The sequence below is a fragment of the Phyllostomus hastatus genome, unplaced genomic scaffold, assembly GCF_019186645.2.
Source record: "Phyllostomus hastatus isolate PE091 unplaced genomic scaffold, TTU_PhHast_1.1 phas_contig_495, whole genome shotgun sequence".
Lineage (NCBI taxonomy): Eukaryota > Metazoa > Chordata > Mammalia > Chiroptera > Phyllostomidae > Phyllostomus > Phyllostomus hastatus.
Window position 1 is genome coordinate 8053968 of NW_025333895.1, and position 21880 is coordinate 8075847.

General features: G+C 68.1%; 1 protein-coding gene across 1 annotated transcript; it reads right to left on the bottom strand.

The window, feature by feature from the left end:
- Window positions 1-858: 858 nt before the first annotated feature.
- QSOX2 (quiescin sulfhydryl oxidase 2) lies at window positions 859-20934 on the bottom strand. Its single transcript, XM_045846380.1, has 12 exons — window positions 20550-20934; window positions 14101-14201; window positions 12989-13037; window positions 12403-12508; window positions 12167-12257; window positions 11225-11370; window positions 9998-10132; window positions 9672-9801; window positions 8237-8359; window positions 7631-7781; window positions 4769-4957; window positions 859-3088 (listed from the first exon to the last, which is right to left on the bottom strand). Exons 1-12 carry the CDS (start codon window positions 20932-20934, stop codon window positions 2604-2606), a joined length of 2091 nt encoding a protein of 696 aa, XP_045702336.1. The 3' UTR covers window positions 859-2603.
- Window positions 20935-21880: the final 946 nt, after the last annotated feature.

Sequence of the window (21880 nt, forward strand, 5' to 3'; positions counted from 1 at the left end):
GTTGCCACTGGCCTGAGGAACGTTCTGCATTTACCACCTCCTGAACTCTCAGTGTCGCCTGTATCTCAGGCCACTGTCCCGCCTCCACTCCCCCAGGGCACGGGGCGGGGGGGGGGGCAGAAGAAGGGCACCCAGGGTGCCCCCGAACAGAAACTTCGCAGGACTCAGGGGCAGACAGCTCTGTGCACCCTGGGCCTGAATGAGGGCCACTGAGGGCGAGCCCATGCCCACACCAGCACCATTTGGACCCTCGCTGGTGGCCGGCTGCCTCCGGGGGAGGGGCCTGGGCAGAGCAGGGAGGGGCTTACCCACCCGCCTCCACACAGTCAGCCGGGGACAGGAATCCACAGCAGCAGCAGCCACACACGGGGCTGCTGAGACCCATCTCCCCCCGCAGAACCAAGGGGGGAGGCGGGCGAGGGAAGCTGAGTAGTTCGGAATCTGAGGCAGCTAACAGGGGTCCGGGGCAGAGCCCTGGGTCCTCCACCCCAAGAGGTTGGGGCATTTGGGCTCCGAGGCAGGGGGGGCCTAGGAAGGCCATGTCCAGTAAAAGCTGACGTCCGGGCTGCGTGGCCAGCAGCTAGGGCCCTGGGTCCCGAGGGGCTCCCTGGAGCAGGGCTGCCGCTGGTGCAGCCCCGTGCACCTGTCCCCACCCTCGGCGGCCACTGCTGGGAGACGAAGCCTGCTGTGCCCGGTGCGCCGGCCCCGAGACCACCGGTGACTGCCTACGCCCCTCCCACTCCCCACCGGACCCCGGGGCTGTCTTCCGGAAGCCTCTGGCTCCGCCGGATGCGGGTGTGGGGGACTCGCCACCCTTGCTGTCTCCGGTGGCTCACGTCGCAAACGAACCACAGCTGCTTCAAACGTCAGGTTTCTTTATTTCAAAATGTGCACAAGTACAGTTTACTTAAATACAAAATGTTCACTTCCCTTGCAGGTAAGAAATTTCACTGACATTCCCATGTCAATTGGCTTCTTTGTAATCAAAATTCTCCCATTAAAAATAAATACGTTTAAGTTACCGAACCATCATTATATTCCTTGTCTCAGTATTTACAGCTTTAGAAAATAAACCGTAAGCCTGGCCCAGAGGCAGCACCCCGCGCCGGGCGGGCCACACGCGGTGTGCGGGACCGCTCGCGCCCGCACGTGAGGCGCACGGCCGTGGCCGCCTTGGCACACCCCTCCCCACGGACCGACTGCTGAAAACCCAGCCCCCCCGCAAGTCGTGAGCGTGTCCCTCAGGGTGGTGACCCCTGCCCGCGGCACTATGACGACCCTCACATGGTGTTTACAAGCTGACGCCGCCTGTCCGACAGGCTGTGACCTGGGACGGGGCGCCCAGCCTGCAAAAACCGGCTTTGGGAAGAGGAGGACATTGGCCATGAACCCAGGGCAGCTGAATGAACGGCTCTAAGCATGTCCCTCCGACTCCGGGAACCCTGCGGGGCTTCAGGCGGAAAAGGACCACCACGGGGTCCTCGGCGACTCGGGCACACACAGACCACAGGGACCAGCTCAGGGGCTTTAAAACGGGAGGGAGGGGCAGGCTCAGGCGGCAGGCCCCGCCCCCTGCTTGGGGCGCCAAGCCCATGCGCGCTGGAGACTCAGGTCCCCAGGCCGCAGCAGCGACACGGGCATGGCAGCGGTCTCACAAGTACAGCCTCGCCGTCCGCGGCGAGGAGCCAGCACAGGCGCCCGGAACGGGCGGGGCGGAGGGAGCGCCTTGCGGCCTTCACAGTGACGCGCATGCGCACCCGCCGGGCATACGCCGCTGAGCTCCCGCACGGGTCTCCCTGGCAACGCCCCCAGCAGAATTTGTCTCCGGTCACCTCCGAAGGTTTGGGTTTTACAAATAATGTGCTAAAACCGGCAAACGGCAAGCAATCAGCCACCCAAGCCCGGGGACAGGCGCTGTGCCGCCCCTTTCGTGTGGGCGGCCAGCTCCCCGGGCCCAGGTCCTCCGCAGACCTGCAGGGGCCGGACGACCGGGGCGGTGACAGCAACTGCCCAGGGACAGCAGGCAGGCCGGGGTGGCCCCCGCTCAACGGGCTCTCTCCCGTCACCAGAGTGACACAGGGAAGGGCGAAGGCACTGTCCCGGAGGAAGGAGCCGGGCCACCGCCCTCCTCCCACGCACAGGCCCACGCTCGGATCTGGGCCAAGACTGCCCTCTTCATGACAGGCCGCCCACCGGGCAGGGGGCACTTCCGCAGCCCAGCACCGGCTCCGCGAGGCTCTGCGGCGGCCCCCGGTCGCCCCTCGTCTCCACGGCAGGAACGGGCAGGGTTTCTCCCAGTGCCAGAACAAGGCCTTGCAGGACGGACGGACGCGGAGTCTAGTAAACTCGAGGCGAGCGAGGGCGCCACGCAAGGCACACCCGCCCGTGTCCAGGCCTAGAAGCGTGACAGCACAGACGCCGTTTTGCCGTCTTCTGCCCGAGGCACCTGCTGAGTGCGCCGGGAGCGCAGACGCCCCACCCCGCCCCAGCGCAGGGATGCCTTGGGGCGCGAAGGCAGGCGAGGCTCAGGTCCACATCCCTGATCAGAGCTGTTGACGCTGCGAGCACGGGGCTGCGTCCACAGGCGCCCCGGCCCCGGGCGGCTACACCCCCGGGTGGTGGTGCCGGACCTTCCAGCGCCTGGCCCGCACGCGGAAGAAGAAGAACAGCAGCATCAGGAACAGGGAGGAGGCCACGTACAGCAGGACGCAGAGGCTCATGTCCAGGCTGGAGAAGCCCATCCCCAGGAAGGGCGCCGCCGCCTCCGCCTCCTGGCGGCCTGCGGCCCCAGCTCCCGGGCGCGCCCGCTCGGACAGGCCAGGCGTGTGGGGCGGCGCGCCGGGGGCCTGCAGGCTCTGGGCCCCGGGGTCCGCGTGGCCAGGCCCCTGCCCCGCAGGCTCGCCCTCACCGCCCAGGGCTGCGGCGTGCGTGTGGACGAGGTTGCTGCTGCCGTAGTGCCGCTTCAGGAACAGGAGCACCTGGCCCTCGTTCCAGCTGTCCAGGCCCCGCGTCTCCTCGTGGCAGGCCGGGCAGAGGTCCGGAGTCGGCCATGGGGCCTTCGGGAACCTGGGGTCCTCGCTCGGGTGGCCTGGGAGCGGGAGGGGGCAACAGTGGGAGGCTGCCCGAGAGCAGCCGCCCACCCCAGACAGGGGGGCGTTCCCCCACCCCCACCCCCACGGTGACCTCCTGTGGGGTCCAGACACACCGCTCCCCTCAGCCCCGCCTCCCTGCAGCCTGTGTCCCCAGAGCGCCCTCTGTCGGCACTGCCCCTCCCGCACACCCTCCACGGTCTGCACTCAGCGGTGCCCCTCACCAGGCCAGAGGCTGCGCCCAGCCACCCAGCTCCCTGCTGCCCCAAGGTCCCTGCCCAGTCCTCACTTCCGAGCCTGACCTTCAGCCTGCCGGCCCTGGGAGCCTCACCTCCGCCACCCGCCCACAATGCCCGGGGCCCTGGCTGCCCTGGAGTCTCCACAGCCCCGCAGGCACGGGGGCTCCTGGGGCCCCGCCCCCCGCCCATGGTGTGCAGATGGACAAGCGCAGCAGCCCACCCCTGCCCCCGGCGGGCCGCAAGCAGGGTCCTTCCCACCTGTCTTCCCACACCTCGAGGCCCCACCGCGTGCAGTTCCAAGTGCGCCCCGCCTCCCTGGGACGGAGAGAAGCATGCAGAGGGCGTGCGGCCGCTCTGCGGGGTCCACCCCATGGAATGTGTGCTGCGCGCGAGCCCGGAGGGCGGTGCGGGCCGTGGGCGGCCCGGGCCCTGCCCCTGGGACCCGCGAGGACCCACCGGAGTCCTGGTGGGCGGGCACCGTGCAGGCAGGGAGGCCCCGGCCAGGTCTCTGGTCTCTGGGGCCTCCGCGGAATGTGGGCCACAGCCTGGGGGCCGGACGGGAGGACTGGGGGACCACGGAGTTGGGAGACGGTCGCGTGGCCACAGAGAGCACGCTCCTGCTCCAGCGTCAGGAGGCAGGGGCGTCTGGAGGGGGCCTCGTCCACACGCTGCAGAGCCGCGTGCTGCGGAGCAGCTGCAGGGAGCTCGGGGGGCGGGCGGGCGGGTGCAGGGTGAGGCCGGACACCCAGAGGTGGGCACATCCCTGCACCGGGGCCCCCCAGGGCAGCGCTTCGACCTGCACTGGGGGCGACGGCAGACCCAGCAGACACGGGGGGTGGGGCTGTGGCCACGTGAGCGGAGCCGCGGCAGGCAGCTCTGAGTGCAAAGAAAAACCAATTTTCTTTAGTGCTTTAGCTGTAATGTGTGTTTACAACACAGAGGATTAACTAAAAACCAGTAGTTTAGGGACGTTTTTTGTTCATCTCTATTAAGATTTATTTCTCGGTGGAATTATTTTTAAGCCTAATTTTAATCTGCCGCTGATTTAGGAACAGTTGGAATTACTTAAGTCTGAGAAAATATATGCGACCTGTTTAGATTTTTAAACAAAGCCACGTCCAGGGGTTGGGTTCATCGTCTGAGACCAGATTTTAACGACACTAAAACTCCTTCCTGAAAATTAATTATAACCCAGCCCTCCCACCACCAGCCCCCCCGGGGTCCCGGCGGGCTGCCCGGGGGGGACAAACAACGCCTGCCTGTCCCCACGTGGCCCAGCGCCCCAGGGAGTGAGCCCCCGGGAGCAAGGACGCCAGAGCCCAGGGACTGACCGGGCTCCCCGTAAAAGGCCATCGGGACACGGGCGTGCGGCCAGAGCAGGTGACCCAGCTGGGGCCAGGGGGTGGGAGGGCCAGGGCCGCCGTCGCGGCCTCTGCTCACCTGCCAGGCGGCTGTTGACGAGGTTGTGCTTCTCCCAGAGCCAGAGGATGGCCTGGTCCGAGGTCTTCACGGAGCCCAGGGACTCCTGGGCCATCTGCTCGAAGTGCTCCCCGCACTCACTGCACCCGAAGAAGGTGCGCACGTACCTCCTGATGGCCTGCAGCACGGCCTGGGGGTCGCCTTCCAAACCTGCCGAGGGAGGGGCACCGCGTCCACCTGAGCCACGGGGCGGGGGCCCTCGGGGGCCGGACGGGGGCGCCGAGCGCCTCGCAGGGCCTGGGACGTGCCGCGTGCGTGCACAGACGCGGAAGGAGCCGGCGTCTTCCGGACGCCTGCCGCCCCGGGGCCCCTGGCTCGAGGGGCCCCGCACGGAGCGTGAGCCGTGACTCTGAGGACCCTCAGGGGGCCGCGCTGCACCTTCCGGTGGGGCCTCGGCCCCAGGGCCCGGAGAGCCGGGGCTCCGCCGCGGTCGGAGCCTGTGTGCGGCCTCTCTTGGGCCCCAAGGGCTGGTACAGGGGCCACAGAGGCTGCTCCAGACGTGCGGTTGTTCCGCATTGAGTGGGGACCCCAGGCCCCCCCAGCCACGGGTTGCAGCCCCTGCCGCAAGGTGTCGGGAGAGCCCCCGTGCGGGCCCGGCAGGCAGCGGCCCGCGCAGAGCTGACACGGGGACCCCGGGAAAGCCGCAGGGCAGCTCAGGCCCCTCCGGACAACTAATACGGGGGTTGCGCGCACGGATAAGAGATGGTGAGATTAGAACAGATTAAATGTCAGGAATAAAAGACGTGCTTTGGAGGCCCAATCCATCTTAGTCCCAGCGGGCCGGGCGAGGGGCCCCAAACAGGCCGGGGCGGCCCGCGTGCTTCCCTCTCCGAGGAGCGAGCTGAGTGGACTCCTCCCGGGCGGAGTGTTTCCGGGGCAGCCAGGCGGTGCCCACGGTGAGACCGACCCTGTGAGCGCGCTCGGGCCTGGGCCCTGCCCTGCTGCCCGCACCGGTGGCCAGCACCCCTGGGCCGACATCTGCCGGCCATCGCCGTGTAATCCTCCTGGCTCCCCGGCACACGCGGCCCCCCCTAATCTTTAAAGCGCACAAGACCCACAGGGCGCTACCTGTGGGGGACGAGGGGGGGCGCGGGCTTTTAGCTGACGGGTTTAAATGTGGAAGGAGGAGAGGAAAACCTCCCAAGACGTAATCCGGTGTCTCCATCTGACCCAGTCAGCCGCGGCCGGGGTTGCGCCCCTGGTGTCGCTGTGATTGGCGCCACCGCCAGTCGGGACAGCATCTGTGCACCCCGCCATCTGCCGCCCCCGTGACAGCAGCCTCGGCTGGCGCGGTCTCTGCGGAGTCCACTGGGGGGGAGCCCCCAGCTCTCACCCTCTCACCGTGCTGCCTTGCAAGTGCGCTCGCTCGTCCCGGGGAGGACCCCGGGGGGCGGGGGACCCGGACACGCACTTCCTCCCAGGGCTGCACCCTTGGTCCAGGGGCAGGGCTGAGGCCTGCTGGCCTCACCTTGGGTCCGGGGGCTCTGGGGATTCTCCTGAAAATCAGGCTGTTCTGTTCTTTTCTCCGTGTGATTCCCAACAGAGCCTGTGGTTTGAAAGCCCCCCTCTGCCCCCACCAGACCGTGGGAAGGAGAACTCCGGCGCCGCCTGGAGGAGAGGTGGGGCAGCAAAAATTTCCAAAGACGGCCACACGCCCCTCTGCATGTGACCCCGCCTCCTCACGTGGCGTCTGGCTGGACGAGACCCAGACGAGGCCCCGAGGGCTCCCCGCCACCCCTGAGTGCGGGGGGCGGCAGGCTGGCCTGTGGGACTCGCACCTTCTGAGTCCAGACCAGCTGGCTGCGCCCGGGCGAGCCCCCAGGGGTGCAAGAGCAGAGCCCCGGCACTGCCAGACCCGGAAGCGCGAGCACACCCAGCGGTGGCGGGTTCGGGCCCCGGCACCGCGGGCCAGTCTGCGGAGCAGCGAGGGACAGCTGTCGGAGGGCTCTGCGGCCTCCTGCAGAGAACGTCGGGCCGCGTGAGTCCGGGCCCCACTCCCGACTCCACACGCACGTCAGTGGGCCTCCCGGCTCTCCCGCGCTGCCGGCAGCCGTGCGGCCCCGCCCACAGCGGGCGTCGCGGGTGCGACAGGGACGGCAGTGCTGAGGTAGCCCTCCCGGTGGTGGGGACGGTGAGAGCCAACTCAGATTCTGGTCATTTCCCCGCCTGTGCAGGCGGCCTGTGCAATGGCCCGTGGTCCCCGCCCGTGAGCAGGCCGGGCCCCTGGTGCCTCCCAGGGACCAGAGCACACGCGAGTGGCGGAGGTCACACCAAGAAGGGCACCCTCTCTGGCCGGCACGGAGAAGGGGGCTGCCCGGGGAGGGACCCACGGCGAGCACAGCCGACGTGGACGTGACTGCTGCCACCGGCCAAGAGCGAGTCCAGGCGGCGCTCCCTGCCCGGCCACCCGGGACCCCTGACCCCCAGCCGCCGGGAGGTGGCCAGCGCGCGGCGTCCTGAGCTGCTTGGGTCTGGGGGGCTCGACGAAAGGCAGATGCCGTCCAGCGTGTGTCCGCTTGCCCCCACGTCGTCTTGCAGCAACAGCAGAGGCGCCCACGCTGGCGCTCCCGGCTGCACCTGCCCAGGCCTGCGCTCCCACACAGGGGCCGGCCGGGCACGCTCGTGAATGTGCAGCGGTGGGAACGGGGCTCCCATCGGGGCCGGTGCCCGAGAAGACGCTCCCCCCACCTGCGCAGCGGGGGACCCCGGGCACCGAGGACCCACGGCGGAATGAGCCCCTGCCGAGCGTCCGTCCGGCGGTGCCAGGCAGGCCCCAGCTCGGGGTCAGGGGGCCGAGGTGCCCTGGCGAGCGGGGGTGCTCACCTGTGCCGTCCAGCGCGTCTGGGCGGGCCCCGGCCTGGACGGTCAGCGTGTGGAACAACTTCCAGAGGGAACACGAGTAGCCCCTCAACTCCGGTCGGCTTCCTTGACATCCCACCCACCTTATCTGGTTGGTCAGGAATATTCCAGAAATCTGGGGAGAGAAAGGAAAGGCCGAGAGGTAACAGAAACAATGGGACTAAAAACAGTTTGTGCGTGTTCTCTGACCGGCGGCAGCCACACGCGGGGACGTTTACCCAAACTCTGGGAACTCCGACCTGCTCCTGCTCCCGCTCCCGCAGGGGCGTGCCGGCCACGGCTGGGCAAGGGCGGCCCTGGGTGCCGGGCCACGGAGCTCTCGGAGGCCCTCCCGGTGGACGCCGGGCCTGAGGGCAGCTCGGTGGGGCCCCCACACGCGTGCTCGGCATGTCACTTCTGTCCGTCCTCAGGTGGGAAACCCGGCGTTCCCTCCGGACTCACGCCCACCACGCTGGGGAAACCGCCGCCGCCTGCGCAGGGCACCCTGCCGCCGACCGTCCTCGACCCGAGGGCTCGGCCACAGGCAGACGGCACCGGGGGTAGGGGTGGGGGGGCGCGGGCAGGGCTCACCCGCATCTTGTTGTCCACCAGGTCCAGCACAGCGTTGTAGGGGATCCTGTCCAGGGGCAGGCTGGCCAGCCACTCCTGCAGCATCTCCAGCAGCCTCCGGACAGGCGGCCGGCCAGGGAACAGCTGGGTGGGAGGGACGCGCTTAGAGACTGTGCGGGGAAGGTGTGCGCAGCACGTGGGTTCCCAGCAGGGGCGCCGCCCACGGGATCCCGGAGTGTCCCGCTTGGGCCGTGCAGCCTTGCGCCCGGCAGACAAGCAGCGGGGAAGGGCTCGTAAGCCCGAGCTGACCCCGCGGCTGCGCAGACAGGCTGCGGGGCAGCGGCCTGCTGGCCCCAGAAGAGCCTTCCGCTCCCCATGCGGATGCCCAGCACTGCGACCTGTTTCCCCACATTCGTTTCAGGTCCGAGGCACCTTCACAAAAACGGTGCAGACGTGAGGGCCTGAGGCTGCCCATGACGAGGAGGCCGCGTGGCCCCGGGCTGGGCAGATGAGCAGGGCGCCTCCTCGGGGGGACGAGGCCGTGGCCCGGGAGCCCTGAGCCCTGGGCCCGTGGCGGGTCACGGCCTGTGCGCACAGCTCCCCTCCACCCACCTGAACTCACCAGAGACTCGAGACCCCCTCAGACACCGACCCTACTGCTTTCCTTCCCCCCAAACCCACACTGGGCAGACGCAGCCCGCCCCGCAGAGCTGGTGCGAGTCACTGCCCAGGGGCCATGCGTGAGGCCCACGTCGTCTCCTGGGTGATAACGGGCCCCGGGCCGCAGCGCTGTGACCGGCGGCTGCTGGGTCTCCACTGTGGCAGCGGCCCGGGCAGAGGGCCCTGCTCCCAGGCTCTCCCAGAGGTCGCCCCGGGCTGCTGGGGCTGGGAGGACAGGGTCTCGGTCTAACCCTTCCGAGTCCCACTGCTCTGGCAGCCCAGCTGCTCTGGGCCGGGAAAACGACCGAGCCCCAATTCCGGTCCCAGAGCCAACTGAGCTCTTGGCAGGAACCGTGCTCGGCCAACCCAGGAGCCCCCACGGCTCCACCTCCTACTGAAATGCAGGGCCCACCGCACAGGGCCTGGCCCACGGCAGGCCCCCCCCAACCGTGGGCGGGGGTGGGCGAGGACGGCGGCCTTGTGTGCACCCTCTCTGAGGAAGCCGCCCCCCACCCCCCACCCCCCCGCTCCCTGTCCCCCTCCTCCCCTTGTCATCGGGCTAGTGGCTCAGGCCACACACCGACTCCTGGGCCTCTCCATTGCCACCGCACTTAACCTCCGACCTGGGCAAGTGCCCCTCAGACCAGCCCCTGGAGAGAGCCGCCCTCCGACCCACAGCCCGGCCCGGCCCCCCACACGCACTGCACCCTGGGGCTCGAGCAGGGTCAGCTGTGCAGCTGACATGCGCAGCCCGGCCCGGAGGTGGCACCCGCGGCCCACGGCAGGCCCCACCCACCTTGGCGACGACGGTGATGAAGTCGGTGAGCGCCCTCAGCTCGGCCCCGGCCAGGGAGCTGCGGGCGGCCAGCTCCACCCGCAGGAGGCAGTGCAGCCCGGACTCCAGGTCCGCCGTGTACAGCTTCGACCTGCGGGGCAGCGCGACGGGCCCGGTGAGAGCACGCGAGCCCCCCCCCCAGGAGAGCCCCCTCCCCAGCGGGACACGGCGGACTCCTCAGCAGCCGCCCGTGGCTGCCGGGCTTCTCGGGGGACGGGCGCCGCCAGCCAGCGAGCCCCGCCGTCCTCCATCACCCCCGGGGGCGCGCGTGCGCGGGGAGCGCTTGCCTGTCAAACTCCCTCCACTCCACGGCCTCCGCCTTCTCTCCCGCGCTCGGCTTTTCGGGCAGCAAGAGCGACTTTTTCCTCACGTGCGGCAACGACTTCAGGTAAGAGGAGAAAAACGACCGGAGAGGCTTCGCGCTGCGAGGAAGGGGCGGGCGGGCACGGCTGAGCCGAGTGCGGACCGGGCCCCGGCACCCACCCCCCTTGCTGGGCCCAGGCCTGGGGCTGGCCCCCCCGGGACACAGACAAGCCCACACACGGGCTGGAGTCCCAGGCACAGTGAGTGCCACGACCGCCCTCCTCCTGCTCAGTGGGGACGTGAGTCGGTTTGTGAAGCTGGCTGAGCACCTGCCAGTGTCCTCTTTGTAGCATGCGGCAGTTCCGCGGGGCGGGGTGGGCCTGGGCCGGCACCCCTGAGCCTGCTGCACGTGGGACCCCTCACGCGGGCAGGGTGGGCCACGCCCCGAGGGTGTGTGAAGCCTGTCACCGGGCACTTCTGGTAGCTCAGGGGTCCTCCAAAGCAGCCAGGTGAATACGGGCCCCGCGGCCTCTGGGGCAGGGCCCGGTGCCCCAGGGAGCAGGCCGAGGCGCGCGGAGCACCCAGAACGCCGGGCCGCGGAGCAGGAGGCAGGACGGCCCAGCCCCACAGCGGCCTCGCGTCCCCGGATCCCGCCGTCCCCGTTGAGAACAGAAACACGGGGACTGCGGGGTGTTCAAGGCTTCCGGGTGGTGAGGGGGCCCTGGTGCCCCAGTCAAACTTCTCAGAAGATGAAACAGAAGTCCTTCAGGAGAGGACGCGTGTCCCCAGCACGTGGTGACCCACCAAGGATGGCTGAGCGAGCGCAGGTGAGAGGGCCAGGGCCCCAGGGCCAGCAGGCCGCGTGGGGACCACGCAGCAGGGCGGCCCCCCCACCGCTGAGGCAAGGAAGCCTGGCTGAGGTGGCCCGCCCCTCTCCCCTCTGCGCAGCCTTGCCCAGCCTTGCCCACGCTGGGTCTGTGTGGGCCGCCCCCGCCCCCGCACAGAGCCAAACACCAGCCTCGTGGTCTCCGTGGGCCGTGGCTAGAGGAGCGGGCAGTGAGGGGGCGGAGCCCGGGGTCCGACTGCGCACGCTGCTCACTGGCAGGAAGCCCCAGGCCGCGTCAGGCCCGGGGGGGGCCCCCCCGCCCTGCGGGGCTCCCAGGCGCCACCTCGGGTCTCAAACACCCACCCCTCAGCCAAACTGCACTCACATGTCAATCAGCCCGTGGGACCCGTTGGGGTGAATCAGGTAACAGGACGGAAGGGAGGAGACACCGAGCTTCTCCAGAAAGGCCTGGTCGGCGTCCAGCACTCGCTTCACGGCGATGTTCTCGTAGGGAATCAGGTCCAGCATCACCTGGGGCGGAGAGGAGGGGTCACCGACCCTGCAGCTGGCGCTGTCCCCAGGGGGCGCTGCACCTGCCGGAGCCGCCGGTCCAGGGTCTCAGGGAGGGGAAGGGAGGCCCGCCGGTGAGCCGGTGAGCCTGTGCTGCGCCGCCCGAGCCGGCACGCCCCCCGGGAAGCCGGCCCTCATCGAATGTCACGTGTGCACGCGGGCCGCTCCCCGCCTGGGGCTTTCCCTGACACCCACGGCCGTGCACCTTGCAGCAGGCACCTGCCTTTGGGGGGCCACCAGCACGCCGTGGAGCCACACGGCCCTGGCCTCTGCCTGTGTCCCCAGAGCTCGCGGATGGCCACGCGAGTCCAGGCAGGCACGCACCGACGGCAGAGCTCAGGGGCTCCCATCAACCACCAGGGTGTCGGGCCCCGGGGTCTTCCCGAGACGGCCAAGGGCCGAAGACAGCCAAGGGCAGGGGCTTTGGACCCACCCGCAGGGCCGAGGGAGCAAAGGCTCACGACAGAAACGCGTTTTACAGAACCTCAGATTTAGCAGAAAAGTTAAGAGTTCAAAATACAGGAAAGAACCCGTGACCACAGCGCATGGGAGCCGGGAACCACATCCAGGCCGAGGTCCGCTTCCCCGTGGGCCGTGCGCCCCACGGGGCACGAGGCGCACCTGCTACCCGCCCCTGTCCTGCCCTCGGAGAGGCCCCCCGAGTCCGCTGCACAAACCGGCCGCCCCGCAGTCCCCTTGCCCCCCGGCCCCACCCCGCCCACTGCAGCAGGGGCCCGGACGGGCGCAGACACAGTACCTCACGTCCGACATACGAGCCGCTGCTCTCGAGCATGATCGCCACGCAGCGGCCGTCACGCTTGTCGATGAGGGAGAGCGCGTCGCCGGGCCTTTTGGGAGGAAGAAGCAGCTTTCAGTGCTTTTGGGGACAGTGAGCCGACCACCGGGCACCAGGGCCCAGGCCGCGTACCGCGCGTGCACACGTCACGGAGCTGAACTGGGCTCGCGGCGTGCCGGCCTGGCGGAGCTACGCACCGGATGGGGTCCAGCGCCGGGCAGGCAGGTGGCCAGTTGGCATCCGTGTGGTTCTGCAGGAAGTCGACCATGGCCTGTCTCACCGTCTGCAGCTCTCGGTCGGGCCCTGGGGGGACAGCCGCCATCGCGGGGTGCCCACCGCACTGCCCCCCCCGCCCCCTGGCCAGAGCGCTGCATGGACGGCAGCGGGGGTCTCCCGGCAGGAGGCCGCGTGGGGGGGGAGCCTGCCGCCCCCTGCCAGTTGACGGGTCACGCTCTGGGCCTGACCTGGGCGCTGGCTGCCCGGCGGGCTCGCTCGTGGAAGCTCACGGGGGGGGGGGCTTTCCCACTACCCTCTCCGGTGACCGCGCCCCCTTTTAAAAAGGCCCCACCGCACCCACCAGGAAGGCAGAGCACAAGACAAAGCTTCCCACTGGGACTGGGACCGGGAACACCGGAGCTCCCGCGGGTGGCTGCCGGGCGGGCTGGTGGCAGCAGGGGAGGGGGACGGGCCTGGCAGCTGGGCGTCCAGGCTTCCGGGGCCGCTCCCACTCGGAAGGGTCCCCGGGGCCCGTCTCCGAGCGAGCGACACCGCCCGCGCACTCACCTTTGAAGTTCTCTCCGGCCGTGAAGTCCCGCGTGAAGGCCCTGAAGTACTGCGAGGGGGACACGGGGCGAGTGAGCGGCAGAACGGCTCCCCGTCCCCCCGCGACAGAGCTCCCCGCGTCCTCCAGGGAGTCTGCCCGCGGCCCCGCAGCCCCGAGTCACATCTACGGCCCGGGGAGAAGGGGGTCGGCACCCCTCAGAGCCCAGTGTTCCCACGACCGGACCCAGCAGGGCTAACGGCCACACGGGCCGCGGCGCCACCCCAGCGACACAGAGACGCCCGGGGAGGACGACAGGCCCAGACGAACGTCTCCGAGCAGGAGAGGGAGTCTTCTGTCAGAGTCAAAAGCCTCCTCCGTGAAAAGGCGCAGTGCAGACTGCTGAGCACGGGGCGGGGCGCTGCCCCCGCTCACGGGGGGGGGGGGGGCAGCGTCACACCCGCACGGAGGCCCCCGGACACCAGGCGCGGGCAGACGGCCCGGGAGGAGACAGGCAAACCGCACGAGCGGACGAGTCGCTGACGGCGTGACACAGAGCCACACGCGGAGACGGGCCGCTGCCCCTGGGCAGCCGAGACTGCGCTGGTGCGGCCCCCACCCGGCGATGGCACTCCCGGGCTGGTGCCCCCACCGCAGGGGACCCACTCCCAGCGGCCGAGGACTGAACGGCCCAGGGGCAGCGACCGAGGGGTCGGGAAAGCGTGCGGACCCTCGGGCTCATGGACCCTCTGCCCCCCGGTGGGACACAGGCCTGCGTAGGGGCCCCCACCGCGTGCTCAGGGCGGCCACGCAGGCGCCCGGGCAGCTCGGTACCCGGGGTGCCCAACGGCCTCGGCACGTGGGCCACGTGAGGGGGTGGAGGGAGCACCGGGCAGAGAGACCCCAGACTGGACTGAGCGGCAGGCCCGATCACCCCCACCCGCAGGGCGTGCGCGTCTGGGCCCCACAGAGACGGCCCAGCCCCACGGGTGGGGTGAAAGGGGGGGCCCCTCCGCACACAGAAACAGGCGTCCAGAAGCAGCCCGCGTGCTTGAGACGAGCTGCTGCCCACGGCGCCCGCCGGCACAGGCGGCTTGGGCGCAGGCAGGAGCGGCGGGCGGGAGGGGGTGCTCACCCGGAAGGTGGGGTAGTAGTGGACGTCGTAGGCCTGGCACACCTCGCGGTTGCTGTCCTCCGCGCAGTCCAGGGCGGCGACGCGGATGGCGGCGGCCCAGTCTGCAAAGCAGGGGAGAGGCCTTCAGTGCAGAGTGCGGCGGGCCCCGCGCCCAGCCCTCCCAGGCACAGGACGGGGCTGTGCCCGGCTGGGGGGACGGACAGACCTCGACTGGCGGCAGGGCTGCGGCCCCCGCCCCGGATGGACACAGCTGGGAACGGCCGTCCCCCCGCCCCCCCCAGAGCCGGCTGCTTTGCTGGGTCGTTCCGGACACCCCCAGGAACCACCCGGCACCTCCTGGGAGGTGGTTTCCGTACTTTCCCAGGACGCCTCCCCCCACAGGCCCGAGCACACTGTCACCGTTCTTGGGAACAGAAGAGGAGCAGCTTAAACCCGCGTGTTTTCTCGTCTTTGAAGTTTCTGTGGCGGAAACCCCAGCATCCGAGTGGACCGGAGACGACGAGGCAGCAGCCCATGTGCCCCCGTGTCGGCGTCCACCCGAACGCCTTCCTACCCCACTGCACCCCCCTCCACCGCAGCCCCCAGGCCGCGCCCACCCGCTGCACCTCCCCAAACAGGGCTCTCCGCCTGGCGAGCCGCACGACCCGCCGGGACGCAGAGCTCCCAGGTGTCCCACTTTTGCTCGGACTGTGGGTTTGGACCGGGTCCCAGAGGGGCCGTCCGCTGCGGCTGGCAGGCACGGCGGGTGGGCTACGCCAGTCCCCAGGCCCCGCATGCGCTCTCCCACCAGCTGGGCGCCGATGGCTGCCCGCGGCCCCGGTGCCTGGAAACCTGGCACCTACACCACACCTGCATCCGCTTCTTCTGCGGCGAGGGGGCTCCCCCCCAGGACTGGGGGAGCCCTGGCTGCCTCCCCGCTCACTGACCACCCCTGAAAGCCTCAATTTTCGATGGCTGCAGCCAGGCGCGTGGTGACCCCGAGGCACGGCGTGACCCCGAGGCACGTGGTGACCCCGAGGCGCGGCGTGCAGGGGGAGGAAGTGCTGGTTCACGCCCTCGGTTGCCGATCACAGTGGAAGGGCCCCCCAACATCCTCCACAGGCAACCAGTGCAGCTGCCCTTTAAGAGGTCTGTCCTTTTCCGTGGGACGCTGAGGCGGATCACACCGCCAGGGGCTCCTTCCTGAATGCTCCCTGGCGCCCTGCCCTGCCTGGGGGAGGGGACCCACGGGGCAACGGGGCGGCCTCTGCAGAGACACACGGCAGCAGTGGGGACCGTCGAGGACAATGGGCTGGGCGGGTCCCGGGCGGGTCCCGCCCCTCGGCCACAGCCGTGCCTTCCGAGGGGCCCCGAACCGCGTGCCGGGCTGAACCAGGAGCGGCGGTGAAAACCTGGCTCCGTGCAGGCACGGGGCCCCTGCTCTGGGCTCTGCTGCGGCCCGCACCCTCGCAGGCCACGGGGGACGTGCCCAGGAGGAGAGTCACACCCTGCCCCGGCCCTGCGGGAACGGGAGACTGGCGCACACCCCACGCCAGTCCGGGGGCTGCTGCTTTTCACCCGATACAGCGCTTCTGCTTAAAAACACACACCCCTTCCGCCCAAAAGCGTAAAAAGTTAGCCAACGGGGACACAATGCAGGGAGGAGGTCCAGTGAAACGGCACAGCCGGGCTCTCCCCGCCCACGACCCAGCCCCATCCAGCCTGTCCCCTCCGCTCCGCCCGTATCGGTGTCACAAAGGCCCATGTCTGCTGCCCTTCCCGGGCCCTCGAGCAGGGCGGCACTGAGTGCTGGGCGTTGCCGTGACACCCGGTGCTTCCGGCAGGCGAGCCCTTGGGACACGGGCTGAGAGTCACTGCGGAGCAGGCCCCAGACCCTGCTCTCCCCGGGGCACAGCCACCGGGACAGGGCGGTGCGGAGGCCTGGCTGCCGGGACCTGAGGATCCGCAGGTCCGCCTGTGACCGCCACTCCACACACGCATGCCCCCGGAACGGAGCGGCCGTCCTGGCGGAGGGCACGCCGGCACCCGCCAGGCCTTCGTCCGCCTTCGTGAGAGGGCTGTCTGTGCACGGCCGCCACACACAGCCGGAGCGTCCCCACCACTGCCGGCGTCCCGGCAGATGGCGCATTCAGGGGACACAAAGGGGGACTCTCCCCAGATCAAGTGCGGCCGTTCCAGAGGTCTGCCTCGGCCGCGGCCCCATTCAGCCCAGGCCCTCCCCTCCGCCCGGCCGGCCTGCCCGCCCGCGTCCGCCACACAAAAGGGACCGCCGCTCGGAACCGACGGGTCATCTGCTCCCAGGCGCAGGCCACGCCCAGCGGCACGCAGCCGCGTGGAGGCGCAACGGCTGCCCCCGGGGGACACCTCGGGCAGCGACCGCGGCTCGGCCTCACCTCCGCTCACGAGCCATCTTCGGCGCCACAGGGCTAAAGCGATGCCCGTGCAATGAGCTTCCAAGTGCAGCAGACTGAAACTCACTTCAAGCTTCCTCGCCACATAACCACATCACTTAACCCAACAGGATGACACCTCTTACTGCCACTTGCCAAATTCCAGCAAAAACGTGCATGAAAGCCTGACCCGCAGCTGAGCCTCCGCACACTCCGCGAAGACGGCGGCACAGCCTCCCCACCCCCGGCTCAGAGAATGCCCGGCCCGGGGTCTCCCCGGCACAGGACCCAGCCGCAGGCAACGCCGGGACAGGGTCAGGGCGCCCAAACCCACCTTCCGGGCACCGGAGGGCGGGGCCGCCTCTCTCCTGGGGTGGGTCCCTTCCCGGCTGCGCAAAGGTCTTTCCAAACGAGCCCCAAGTTCCAGCCTCAGCATGCACCGGGACCCGTGCCGCAGCTCCTGCCTGACTGAGGCCCGGCCGGCCCGGCCACACCACCAGGAGTCGGGCTAGCGCCAGCGGGACCAGCGGCAACGCCGCCTTCACCACTCGTCCCGGAGTTGGCAGTGACCCTGCGGTGCTGCGGCAAACCCACGGAGGACACTCTCAGGAGGTGACGCTGAGGCCACTGAGGGCGGAGCTGGGAAACCGCGCGCACTGCCAGGAACCCCTCGGGCCCTCCTTCCCGCGGTTCCCTCTGTGAGCCAGCCGGTCACCTGGGGCCCGGGGTGGGCTCTGAGACCAGCCTCCCCCCCAACTTCCAGGCGGCCGGCCCCAGGGTAAAACCCCCGTCCTTCACACTGGCAGTGGCTCTTGAGTACCGGCTCTCGAAGGGGCGCGCAGCCGGCCCTGCGTCTGGTCACGACGCCAGCGCGCGGGAGCAGTGCAGGGCAGCTCCCCAGAGGCCGCCCCTGCAGAGTCCAGGCACGTTCTCGGAGCCTCGCCCAGGCCCGGGGGCCGGGACTGGTCCTCTGGTCCCCAGCGTTCGGCCCAGCCAGGCGGAACTCAGGCCACGCAGGGGCCGGTGGGCACTGCAGTTAAGCGCTGAAGCCCTGCAACACGGAGAGATGGGAAAGCTTTCGAGAGCAAGTCCCGCATCTCCAGAGCTGGGGCAGGGCCAGCAGCCCGCACGGCCCGGCTTGCTCCCCTCACCTCGGCTGGGCCTCACGCAGTGTGTGATGGAGCTGCTTCCAACAGGGCGGCACCCGCCAGCAGCCCCTCCGCCGCCCGGGCGAGCCCCCACAGTCCTCCCGCACTCTCCACCCAGCCACAGTCCGCAGGTCATTCCCCTGCCCTCTGCACCCCACCCGCCCCAGACCCTGTTCCTCCTTCTGGTGGACAGACCCTGGGCCCGGGGAACGCCGAGTGCCCCAGTTTGTCGCTGAGGCGGTGGCCTCACAGGCGCCAAGTCCAGACCAGGTGACGGAGAGCCCGGAGGGGGCAGGGCAGAGGGCAGACACCCTGCAGCAGCAAGTCGGGGTGCCCCGTCCTGTCCTCTGCAGGCACGCTCACCCGGCCCGTCACTCAGCCGGGGGACCACCCCTGGGTGACCGTCTCACTGCGCCTCACGGTCCCACCGTCCGAGACTCGCGTGAACGGGGAGGACGGTGTGGGCAGTGGTGAGTGCCCGCCGGGCCTCAGCTCCCTTCCCAGCGTCCCGGCACGACCCCAGGGCCAGTCTCAGAGACCCTGCCCTGGCTTCTGGGCAAGAGCAGACGCCCGGGACACACTGACCACCAAAGGGACACTCCATGCGCTGACCAGTCCACGCAGAGCCACTTCAGAGCCGCCCCGAGAGGCTGTAGCCCCGGCACGGCCGACCCCACGCCCCGTCCCAGGAGCAGCGAACGGGAGGGGCCTGCACGCGGCTCGGCCTGCCCGGGGGTGTTCGGGACGCAGCGGGGCTTTGTCCGAGTGTCCTTGCAAGCAACGGCCCGAGCCGCATCTGCACAAACAGGGGCGTGGCGCGGCGTCCACACCCGACGGTGGACCTTTCGTCTGTGGAGCCACCTTCTCACCCGAAGAAGCGTTTACTGTGTCTGCGAAGAGTTGAAGTGCGATCCAGACCCAGGAAAACGGCAGTCACCACCCCAAGGCCCCAGGGGCTGGGCCGACCACGTGTACTCCTAACAAGTCCCCAGGCGGGACGCTCCCCAGTCAGACCTGGTGCCCGGGCAGCCGCGGAGGTGGTCTGGCGCTGGGGACCCTCTGCCGGGTCCCCACAGACCCTTGGCCTCGCACCCTGCTCTCGCCTCCCTGGCCTCCCGGGCCGCAGCCGACTTCCACTTCCCGCCGCGCTGCCTCCGGGCTCGGCCTCGCGTGTCCGGCCGGGACTCGGATGCGGTCTGACCCCCCGGGGACGACCTCACTCAGCTAACAATTAAGTCACTCACGCCATTTGGCACGGGTTCGACAGTTTACCGTCACGAGCAGCCTTCCAAGTTCCGGGGACAATGTTCAAGGCTCCTCAAGTGCTGGCTCAACCGGGGAATGCTTTGCAATGTTTTAACCATACTTTACGATTTCTGTATTTCACAAACTAAGCTGAAAAGTTGAAAAATCAAAATACGCAATAAACAGGTGGCAAAGGCCCTACCAGGGCTCCCTGCATTTTAATTGCCATTTCCGTTCTGCCACCAAGTAACAAGTGAGAACCAGAAACTTCTCTATATTGTTAAAGCACCTGTTTGTTCTCAAGGCAACGGCTTTAAAACAAAACAAAACAAAACAAACCTAAGGAGTTCTCTGTGCACTTCTTAGTCTCAGCTGTGACCAGTGTGCAACACTGGGTCCTTAAACCATGAGCTCAAAGAACAAACCCCTTAGAATTAAAAAGCCCCAACACCCTGAGCTAAGACGAGCATGTCCCTTGAAGATAATCATTCACAATTATGCACAAAACCACTCTTTTGGCCCTGGCTGGCGTGGCTCCGTTGGTTGGGTGTTGTCCAGCAAACTGAAAGGTCATCAGTGTGATTCCGGGTCAGGGTACTTGCCCGGGTTGCAGTTCTGTCGCTGTTTGGGGGTGCCTGAGAGGCAACCACACACTGATGTTTCTCTCTGGCTCTTCCTCCCTCCCTTCCCCTCTCTCTAAAACTAAAAGAAAATCTTAAACAAAACAAATGCTATTTCGACTTCTTTAAACGTTCAGAATCAGTTCAGGTAGGAGAAAATTACAGCAGGGTTGGATATAAGCCTTAAAAACAAGGGTAGGAAGGAAGCGTGGCAATTTGCTGCCCTCCCACCCACTGAAACACGTAATTACAGGCTAGCGCAACACCAGCGGGCGGCCCGCCAAACCTCACTCTTGCTGGGACCAGCTCCTGCCTCAGAGCCATACACATCCGGTTTCAAAGCCGGCCGGCTGGGGGGCAGGAGGCTGCTACGACTCCGACTCCGCGGTTCACAGCAGCCCGCGCTCGGGGACTGACACTGCGCGGGAGGATTTACACCGGCGGCCAACCGTGAAGTGCAGGCACGTTACCGCTAGTCTGGTGGATGACAGTCACCAAAGGCTGCGTGTCTGCGACCAAGGGACTTCCCAATGAAATGCTCGGGGGGCCTTTGGACGTCTGAGTTGGGGGATCACTTGGAGTATCCATGTGGTCAGCAACCCCGCCCAGAAGGCTTTAAAGGGAAAGCGACTTGGGGTTGAAACGCGGATCCTCAAAGAAGGGGGAGTCTAGGCGCCCAAGCGGAATGCCTGCGAACGGTCTACCAGTCAGGAAACAGTGAGGATGAAGGCCGGGGAAGTCACTGGAGCTTCTCGAGGCTCCAACTAGGTGTCGGGAGAGCTGGGACAGCTGTGGGATGACAGCTGGGGGAGAAGGGTTCCTGTCTTTCCAATTTGAAACAGCAGCCTCCCTCGGAAGGATCCCAGGGTGCGCGGGGAGGGGCGCGGGCATCTAGGGTACCCAGGGCGCAGGCCAGCGATGGCCGAAGAGGGGTGTCTCTGCAGGGCAAGGAAAAGGGGGCCTGGGAGGATGCCGCGGGCCCGGGGACGAATCCCGGGGGCCGCGAGGGCCGGGCCGGTCGGGGTACCGCGTGGGGCGCGCCTCACCTTGCACGTCCCTGGCCAGGGCCCGCCAGGTGGGCGCGTAGCCGATGCAGTGGCCGCACCACGAAGAGTAGAACTGCACCAGCCACGCGGCCGAGCTGTTGGCCGTAGCCCCGCGCACGCTGCCGCTGTCCAGCACCCACACGGCGTCCTCGCCCGCGCGGTACAGACGCGCCGCGCCGCCCGCGCCCGGCCCGGCCGCCGCCGCCAGCAGCACGAGCAGCGGGGGCAGCCGCGCTGGTGGACCCGAGGGCGGCCGCCGGGCTCGGGCCGCCGTTCCCGCCGGGGGTCCCAGGCTGCTCTCTGCCGCCCCCGCCACCACAACCCCGGCAGCCGCCATGTTGGGAGTGCCTGGGCTCACCTGACCTTTCACCCCGGCAACCGCCATCACGTGCTCCACGCGGCCCCGCCCCCGGCGCTGGGCCACGCCTTCATCCCCGCCCAGGGCGGTCAGGTCCCGCCTCCCTGTGCGCCAGACATCGCCTCTCCCCACCCCCGAGTGTCGAGTCACGCCTATGGCCCCGCCCACGCCAGTCAGGCCCCGCCCCGGCTGGACCTCTCACGCTCCCCTCCAGAGCCCGCCCCCACCGCCTAGGCCTCCGGCTCAGGAGCTTCCCCATCCCCCAGCCCGGGGTAGAGAGTCGTCAGATTTTGCAAATGAAAATGCAGGGGTCCCCGTGATGTGCATTTCAGATAAACAGCGCATCATTTTTAAGTCTAAGTATATCCCGTTAACTCTGCATATCACATAGGGGTCGCATGTAGACAAAACCAACGCGCTCTTTATCTGAAATTCACAGGTAACTGGGCGTCCTGTGTTTTACCTGGCAGTGCTACCCGGGGTTTCAGAGGGTCTGCCACCTTGACCTTGACACTTTAATATGAGGGTTCAACTCAGGAAATGTAGCAAAACACCCCTGCAAACTCAGATGCATTCAGGCGCTAAATTTTGTAGTGGGCCAGGCTGGCCTCTCTGCAAACCTGGGAAATGAAGCTTCCTATGACTTTTTGCTTAACCCAACCTGAGGGACCTGACTTTTAAATTGCTATTCCTAATTGCTGTGCATATCTAGATTTCTCCTTTAACTGACTAAAACAAAATAAGGAAGCAGATCCCAGAGCCAGTATGAGTCAGCGGCTGCCATCCATTGTTCTGGAGTTCAGGTTCGTCTGTTCCAGATGACCTTGATCTTATGGTGATGAATTTTAAGTGAACTGTAGGATTTGAACTTGAACTACATTTATACCCATGCGATCATCTCTCTGCTCTTTACATCGTGTCCTTCTGTGTCAGGGTGCAGGCCTCTCCCACGTCCCGCCTCTCCCCCTCTGCC

Coding starts and splice junctions, on each gene's coding strand:
- QSOX2 (XM_045846380.1), bottom strand. CDS start 20,934: ATGGCGGTTGCCGGGGTGAAAGGTCAGGTGAGCCCAGGCACTCCCAAC. Junction 12,258..12,402: donor CCGGCGCTGGACCCCATCCG/GTGCGTAGCTCC, acceptor TCCTCCCAAAAG/GCCCGGCGACGCGCTCTCCC. Junction 10,133..11,224: donor TCCCACGGGCTGATTGACAT/GTGAGTGCAGTT, acceptor CCTTCCTCGCAG/CGCGAAGCCTCTCCGGTCGT.